Source organism: Syngnathus acus, chromosome 5 (assembly GCF_901709675.1).
Source record: "Syngnathus acus chromosome 5, fSynAcu1.2, whole genome shotgun sequence".
Taxonomy (NCBI): Eukaryota; Metazoa; Chordata; class Actinopteri; order Syngnathiformes; family Syngnathidae; genus Syngnathus; species Syngnathus acus.
This window is the reverse complement of record NC_051091.1, coordinates 2,527,410-2,535,959: the sequence shown is the minus strand read 5'-3', so window position 1 is coordinate 2,535,959 and position 8,550 is coordinate 2,527,410. Positions and strand designations below refer to the sequence as shown.

General features: G+C 46.7%; 1 protein-coding gene across 2 annotated transcripts; it reads right to left on the bottom strand.

The window, feature by feature from the left end:
- Positions 1-910: 910 nt before the first annotated feature.
- On the bottom strand, positions 911-8,446 carry osgn1 (oxidative stress induced growth inhibitor 1). Of its 2 annotated transcripts, none has more exons than XM_037251996.1 (7): positions 8,255-8,446; positions 5,640-5,705; positions 4,550-4,878; positions 4,386-4,477; positions 4,005-4,204; positions 3,113-3,453; positions 911-2,968 (listed from the first exon to the last, which is right to left on the bottom strand). In XM_037251996.1, exons 2-7 carry the CDS (start codon positions 5,695-5,697, stop codon positions 2,411-2,413), a joined length of 1,578 nt encoding a protein of 525 aa, XP_037107891.1. In that variant the 5' UTR covers positions 5,698-5,705; positions 8,255-8,446; the 3' UTR covers positions 911-2,410. The 2 variants fall into 2 exon arrangements, with proteins under 2 accessions (XP_037107891.1, XP_037107892.1); XM_037251997.1 differs by lacking the exon at positions 8,255-8,446 and adding an exon at positions 5,768-5,997.
- Between the last annotated feature and the right edge of the window lie 104 nt (positions 8,447-8,550).

The following is an 8,550-nucleotide window of genomic DNA, read 5'->3' as shown; positions in this document are numbered from 1 at the left end:
TGGTTTCCATGGAAACAGTAATGGGAAGAGTTTTGTTGTGTTTTGTTGGTGTTTTTTGGGTACAGTGTATACATTGGGACCACTCGCTGGCCACAGTACAGTCTTGATTAGACCCGAAGGCTACCTCAGTTCAATCGTATTATCTTTCACTATTGTTGCAGTTAATCTTTAACAAGTGTTTGGTTTCAAAGATTTATTTAGGTGCATGCGTGATGCATTTAATAATGGAATAAGAATTAAATTCTTATTGAACTAATTTTTTTTAAGCACATTTTGTTCTTTTCCTATTATATTTTAACAGAGCTAGAGTTAAGCATTCTTTTGTAGGTAGTACTTGTTCTTTGAAGGTAGTACTCGAAAAAATGTATTGTGTCTGTTTAACAGTGACTACTACTACCTATGAAAGTACTTCCTATGAAAATTTGTTTTACAAATGTTTTAAGATTGTATCTACCACCAATCAATTGTCAAATTACTGAATGAGACAAACGTTTCGCAACAAAAAGGGTTCGCTGAAATAATTCATGTTAATTTTTTAACTCTCCCGTGTTGTTTATAATTGATGTATTAAAAAACAATACTGAATAAAAAAATTTTTAACTTAACCACCTCAGCCCATCCTTAGTCTCGGTTGCAATAATAATCAAAATCATCTCTCCAGGCTCAACATAAAAATGTGTATTGTATTTTTTTTGTTTATGAAAATTGCACACCATAATATTGTAGTCTAAAAACATAGTAATATAATTAACTAGAACGTAAAGAATTAAACAATCTGTGCATCATGATGAATTCATAGCCTCTCCTTCTGATGTATGCAACGTTTTTCAAAGCAAGCACACAATCGGCCTAATGTAACGATGGCTGATATCCCCAAAACTCATAAATTGGGTAACGCACAAACACCGACTATGTTTGCATATTAGTGCTTTTAATAGCCACAATTTGATTGAATACAAACATGTTTATATGCTGTTACAAGCATCACATTGTCTTGTGCATATTCCAAACTATATAAATTATTGCTTTTACAGGTCATTAATGGCAAACACTTTGAGTCAAGCACAAAGCAGGTCGCAGGAAGAAAGTCAGAAAAGTGTTTTTTAGGTAAAGGAAGTATGTATGAATGTGAAAGTAGTCCAAAGGGAAGGAAAAGAAAGTTAGGAAGAAAAACAGGGAGGAAGGCCAGGAATAAAAACTAAAATAGTAGAAAAGAGAGGAGAGAATGGAGGAGTTTAATCAATGAAAGGATGAAAGTAAGGATGCAAGAATTACAAAAAACTGCAGGAAGGAAGCAAGGCGGACAGCAAAAAAATATTAACGTTTTTATCAAGTGTGTCACAACATTGTATATTTTCAATAATGTAAATGACTCCATGAAACACGTTACAGAAAGGGAGTCTTGACAGTGTGTCCAATCATGGCTTTGGTCTTGTAAGGAAGAATCCAGACACCAAGCATATCATATCTTATCAAAACGATGACAACACAATTAAACAGGTATTACGAAAGAAGGAACTCCCAATTCCAATTTGGACTGACTTGTTTTGGTCATGCGACCCAGTTGTAGAAGGAAGGAAGTGGTTCTTAAAGTGGTACTCATTGGTCCCTGACGCCCACAGTGAGGTAACTTTAGGGGGGGGGGGGGGGGGGGGGGGGAACAGGACAAAAAAGGTGAACAGCACCTGAACCTTTTGGGTTCACACCCAATTAAAGGCAACAACAACAACACAAAACTGATGGAAATTGCAAAAAAAAAAAACATTTGTGAGATTTATAAGAATACAACTACATCTTTTGTTGCAAAACACTAATTATATGAGAATAATTGGGTATTTTTGAATGTTTACCTAAAGAGAGTAAGTGAATTTCAAAAGGACAATTTTATTCTCAAAATATTACATTCTTTATCCTGGTAAAAATGTGCAAAATTAAGGTAGGTAGGTAGGAATAACAGCTATATTATTTTATTAATTAGTCATTTCAATTATTTTATAGGCCTGCCAGCCTTTTCGCCATTTCATCAAGATTTATGATCTCTTTTGCTACTTTTGTATTAAGGAGCTTCACTGCCACCCGTTGGCAACTGTAGGCAATTACAGCACACTATAACAATTTGGATGAAATGCTACAACATATGGAATGAGGGAAGGAACCGTGCCACAAATAGCAAAAGATTACGAGTGACGCCTCCAAACAGATTCATAAATTTCTTGAGATGCCACAAGATTGCGGCGAAGCACTACATTTCTGTTAGACAGTGCAATAGCCTCACTTCAATAACATTGACGCTTGAGCTACGGCTTGCAGACCCCCGGAGAATCTCAGTTTGAGAACCACTGCTTTGATAAAAGGCAAATTTTGTTTTTTACTTGTTTGAAGTCCAATTGCACAACAATAAAGGCCATCGCTACGATCGCACCACTTTCGTGAGGGTCTGCGTGGCCGCCTGCCTGTCCACCCACTTGTCAGCCAGTGCGTCCGAGGTCCTCGGCGCCCCACCGCCGACGGCCCCCCTCCGCCCCTTGGCAATATCGCTGGCTATGGCCAGGGCGCCGCCCTTAAGGAAGCGCACAAAGTTCTCGCCCACCAGCGGGCCCATGGCGTACATGCCGGGCCCGTTGGCGGCCAGTACGCGGTTGGTGAAGGGGTCCACGTCGATGGGGTTCCTGCGGCAGGTGACGGCCTCGTCCGGGCACAGGCCCAGAGGGCGGCCTTGCTCAGGCAGGAAGGACAGGTTAGGGTGGGCGCCGATCAGCACCAGCGCCTTGGATACTTGGACCACGGTACGCTGGCCCGAGTCAGACTGCAGGACACATTTGCGGTCTGGGCGAAAGGAAACCACACGATGCTGAGGGAAGCTGAGGTAGCCGGCGTACGATGAGGAAGAGGACAAGCGGGGAGACAAGGAAGATGAGTCCAGAGGGGATGCCGGTTGGTGCTGCTGCTGAGTCATCATCTGGTGAACCTGAAAGCAGACACGGCAAAATGTCAGCGTCACCACGTTTTGGTTGGAGTACATGGAGGTCGCGGCAGATGGCAGCATGAGCAAAGTCAACTTCTTTTGAACTGGACAAAGTGAAGCAAGCAGATAATAAACAAAGCTACTGACCTTGTGGTACTCCGGGTAGAGCATCTTGGGTAGCTGGTTGAAGATGAGGCCCGGGTCTGTGACGGCGCGGCGGAAGGCGTGGTAGACGGGCGTGTTGAGGTGGTGGGCCGCCAGCACGGCATCGGCGGCCGTCAGCCCGGCGCCCACCACCAGCACTGGGTCCGACGACTCGTCCAGCTCACCGCGGGAGATGGCGGCCTCCAGCTCCCAGAAGGAGTGGCACACGTAGGGCAGCGACTCGCCCTCCACACCCAGGCGGGCGGGGATGTCGTGCGTGCCTGTCGCCAACACCACGTTGCGGGCCAGCAGGGAGAAGGGCACCCGCTCCACGGAAGAATCGTCTACCAGAGCAAGAAAGATGGTGAGCTCAACTGCATATTTGCCCAGCGATGAGCTTAACGTGCTACGACTGAGGCTAATTGCTCATGCAGAAATGCTAACGCTGAAATGCTAATGTCCATGTGGCCGGTAAAAAGTAGCAATTTTAGCTTAGCATTTCAGGACCATGTTCATTTTCATGAACTCAACAAGCTGATTTTATCACCCCTATCAGATGCCTGCTAGAAAGGTTCCTACATATGTTGATGCTAGACATAATACTATATATTTTGTTGTATTGAGATGTGTCCATGTTGTGCTGAAAGTTACGTCGTCATCATCACTTAGTCTCGCGTGAATTGCCTCATATTATCGCCATTGTTACGCAGCGGTAAGGTACAGACGGGAGTTTGACGCTGCTGATTACCCTTCCGAGCCGAGCCCTCAGACTCCCCAACAATGCCACTTAAACACCCGACTTGCAAAGCTGACAATCACGGCCCGACTTTATCATCCAAGTCAGGCAGTCAACTCCAAACGACGGACTTTGGATGAAGCAGATCATTGCGCCTACCCGCAAGCTCCTCCCCCTCTGGGCACTGCAGTCCCTTGATCCTCCAGCAGCCGAGGGGGTCGCACTGGTCCGCGGGGCACCTGCTGACCGAGGTGACGGTGGTCCCGCAGGCAAAATTGTGCTCCAGCGCCATTTGGGACACATAGTGTTGGTAGTAGGACGCGATCTCAGCCGGCGTGGCACGGTCGTTGCGCACGTTTCTGTCAGAACGAACAAATGTGTTGTCTTTTGCACGCCCTTCTTGCCATTTGTGGGTTGGATTATTGTTTTGATTCTGGTTTGTGCGTTGGTTCTCTTTATGTTCCATTTTCTGGGGTATCAAGGCCCCCTAAAATAGGTGATCCCCGTGATCGTGACGAGTCAATGCGGGAGGTGCTTCACCTTCTCTTGTCTTTCATCCAGTCCTTCAGTTTGAGCCCAGGCAGCTCCATCCAGTTAGCGAGACTTAGCGTTAGCATGGAGCCCTCCATGGTCTGAAAGCACACAAAGAAGGATCAAGCGTCTGGCCGCGACGGGATTAACAGAGGGCCGTGTGAGGCGCGTACATGCCAGGCTCCTCCCGGAGGCCCCTTGCCCAGCACCAAGTGCGGCACGGCTCTCTCCGGCTCGTAGCGCCACTCCAGCGGGGACACGTGGTCCACGCCGAAGTCGCTGTCTGGCAGCAGCAGCGAGTCGAAGAGCACGGCCACCGGATTGGACGAGCGCCCCTGCAGACCCTCGCTCAGGTACTCCAGGTCCCGCTCCAGCAGGGACAGGCCAGGATGCTTGGCCAGCTTGTCGTGCAGCAGCGGGTTGGGGTGCGAGGCCCCCGATGACAGGTAGGGGGTGTAGCCCGACAGCAGGTATGACAGGCAGATCCCTGAGGGGCCATTACCTGGGAAACGCAGAATGAGAGGAGTGTGGAGTTTCAGGGGGGGGGGGGGGGGGGGGGGGGGGGGGGGGGGGGGGGGGGAATCTGGTTTCCAACGCGCTCCTGGTTTGTTGTAGACAAAGACTTTTCTGTTTTTCATCATCTGCCCGGCACCAGGGCCCGCATGCGCCAACACACCCGATTCCGATGAGCGGGTCGTTATCAGGTGTGTTGGAGGAGCAACACATTCAAAACATTCCGGAGAGCAGGCCTCGATGTGCGCACAACTTGAAAAGTTCAAAGTGATTCAAGCAGAGTTTTGCTGTCGTCAAACGTCTCAAGCGCTAAATCACTGCAAACATTTTAATGCTGAACACACCGTAGCAGAACTTTGCACTTGTGCCACAAACAAACAAACGAAGCGCGTGGGTGGCGAGAACAAACATTTGGAATACCGCATGGTTCATATAATAAGAGCGAACGCGTTTGAACATTTGACACTGCCCGCAAAGTGGCGCTGTGCACCAAAACTTCTCGGCAAGTATTCATCAGATATCATTAGCAGAACAGGTATTTGAGTCGCAAGTTCTATTTTGAGACGCTACTCTTTCCTACTGTCAGCTACTGACTAATCATTTTCTTTACAAAGGTTTTATTACCTTTGTCTTATGCAGTTTGCAGCAGTGCCTTGGCAGAATGTAAGCAAAGCGACCCTGCTGTCATTACATTTGCACATGTTGTGTAATGTAATTTGTTTTGCATATGCGTGTGTTGTTTCCACTCACCTATAATCACCACAGGTAGAATCTCTCCAGAAACACTTTCCTTGTCGTGAAGCTCCATGTTGTCGACTGAGGAGAGAAAACAAACGCATGAGGGCGCTTCTCTTTTTTTGTCACATCATTACTATCACCTTTGTGAGCTCGGTTAGAGGCTCAAACACGACCCAGCCCCTCCCCCATGTGATGTAAGTGAGCTCCTGACTCCTGTCATCTGCCGCATAGTTAAACATGGCAACGTGACTCCTGGAAACGGAGACGTTGTGCAAACATGCGTACGTGCAAAGACGTGCGCATGCCCACACCGAATTTACCGTTTCATATTTTCAGACATGTACATTAAACATGTCACCATTCCGACACTGAACACTTCAGTTGTGAAACCTATTGAAACGTGTTGAACTGGCAATGCATGCTGGGAAACTGAGGCAAAGGCAGCAATCTGCAGAGTCATGCTGACTCGGCCAAGGCGAGGTCACGGCTAGTGCTGACTGGCTCATGCGCAAAAAAAGCAGAAATCAAGATTGCGGCCAAGCCAAAAGGAACAAACTGCTGCAATATTGGCGGAAGTTGACACAAATGCGCGCGCGCACACACATGACTACACGCACAAACAAAACACATACACAAACTAACACAGTAAGACACAAGGTCACAAAAAAAAAAAACACCATCACAATGACAAACACACATCCACAATAATACATGCACACACACTGGCAAGGTGGGTCAACCTCCCAAGCAGAAGATTGTGGGTTTGATCATGAAACACCTTTGTGTCCTTGTGCAGTATACTACCCCCCCCCCCCAATGCTGAGTTGTCAAATGAGTCAATTACTTTTTTTTTTTCAAATAAAATACATTAAGCCTTTCCTCCAAACGAAACCGACATCATGTAGGCAGGGAGGTGGAGTCTTGCACTTTCATAAGTGTCAGGCACAAAGCCACGGTAGGGGTCGGGGGGGGGGGCTTACAGCCGGAGGGTCCCCTGGAAGGAGCCCGTCAAGGAGGCCTCCTCCTTCCCGTCGGATTATATAACCACTCCTTTCCTCCTGGCCAGCGGTCAACAACACTGCGCGTCCTGGCCTTGCCATGGAAACCACCCCGCACGGGGCGGGGCGTCTACTAAAGTCACTTTTCACTGGTTAGGAGGAGATATGGAACATTCCACAACCTATTCATTCCATGCCGTTTGGGAGAGACACAAGACGTGGCCTTCTTTTATAAACGCTTGCACGTCAGAAGGCAGAAAAACTCAATTTTTACTCATTTCTACTGTAAATTGAAATTTGTGTCGTGACGATTTCGGAAGAGGAGTTTGTTTGATTTTCAAGTGGCCGTGCATTCCACATTTCCTTGTCTCAGGGCAGGAATTTAAAACACCCCTGTTTTAGATAACAGCTAAGTTGTTGCTTGACTAATATAAATGATTGCGCCTCTAAAGGCAAATGTTACCACATTTCACATTCATGCTAGCATCATCCGATACACGTTCCCTCGTCAGACGTTGGTGACGGTTTTATTTCCAGGAAAGTAGCCATTGCCAGCTTTGCATTGAAGGGCGGCCACATTGGCCAAAGAGCTGCTTTCACTTTTGAAACTTGGCAAGGTCACACTCACCCAGCCAGACTCAGCTGTGTACCAACTCGTTCTGCAAACTGCAACAGTGCCGAACAATAGTCCGCTAATAAGACGTTAAGGAGCTAAAGTCATTGGGCTGCTTGTCCACAGCGTTTCATCTATGGGCTTGCTGGCCACCTGCCGTCCAGACGGCTAGACGGAGAACCAGATTGGAATTATCTGCCAATGAGGGCATAAAGCAGCCGCTGCCAGAGCTTCTGTATACAAACAAACATAAATGACTTTTCTCTTGACTGTGTCGAAAGATTTGTGCGTCACAACGCCATCGGACCCGTCCGGAAGTTTGTTACTTCTGGTAATTTGGCTATGCAAATGAGACTTTGGAAGCGAAACCACCGATCCATGCAGTAGAATTTCACAGATTGGTTTTGTAAATGAATAAGAGTGCAATAAAGTACTAAAGCAGTAAAGGTCGCTTGGCTCCGTTCCTCCCAATGTGCCACTACAGTTCAAGTCCCTTATGGCTTTGACACGCTTCTACCACTTGCACTTGTACCAATTAAACAATTGTCATTTTTCAACATGCATTTTTATGTGTTGGTTTGATTCACTCATAATAATAATAATAATAATTAGTGTTATAGGTAAATGAAGGTCAGCGTGGTAACTTGAACCAATAAAAACCTGCTGGTTAACGCATATTGGTTGTCAAGTATATGGTAAGTGCAGCGGCATTGTGATCCAAGTTACATAATCACCATGACATCATATACGGTACAATCCAGAGCGGTTTTTATAATGGCACTCGTCACGATGTCTGATATTATGCTAGGTAATTTACATTAAATTTTTGTTTTTAAAGTCAACTATTTGTTTCGTAAAGTGTGTTAGTGGGGTAGAGGGGAAAAAAATCCCACAAACCGCTCACTCACACCTCACGCATGCGCAACCCCCCAGGCAATGATGCCATTGAGGCTTCACTACGCATGCGCACTCCTTGAAAATCCAACCCAGCCATCATATTAGCGATAATCACTTACCGGTATTTCTTGGTCAAGCACTTTCTTCTAATAGTTCCACCACAAATTATTGACCGTGTTCTTCTTCTTGCCTTCCTGCGTTGTTAGTTGCTCGTCTGCCGTCTCGTTGCTAGGCTTTCTTAGACGTGGACGAGCGGCGTAAAGGTGGCCGCTCGCCGCCGCACATTCACACGTTATATAGCGCCATGAGCGGTCGTGCGGCGCTCCGCCCCCACCCGTTGCCATGGTGAATGTAGATCGTCTATAGTCAAAAGAGGCTCCACCACACTATGAGGGGTAAAAAGTGACATCAGTGA

Excerpts from the sequence above, each read along its gene's own strand:
- osgn1 (XM_037251996.1), bottom strand. The coding sequence starts at position 5,697 with ATGGAGCTTCACGACAAGGAAAGTGTTTCTGGAGAGATTCTACCTGTG. Across the intron at positions 4,205-4,385 it reads TGGATGAAAGACAAGAGAAG|AAACGTGCGCAACGACCGTG; the intron begins GTGAAGCACCTC and ends TCGTTCTGACAG. Across the intron at positions 2,969-3,112 it reads TCTACCCGGAGTACCACAAG|GTTCACCAGATGATGACTCA; the intron begins GTCAGTAGCTTT and ends GTCTGCTTTCAG.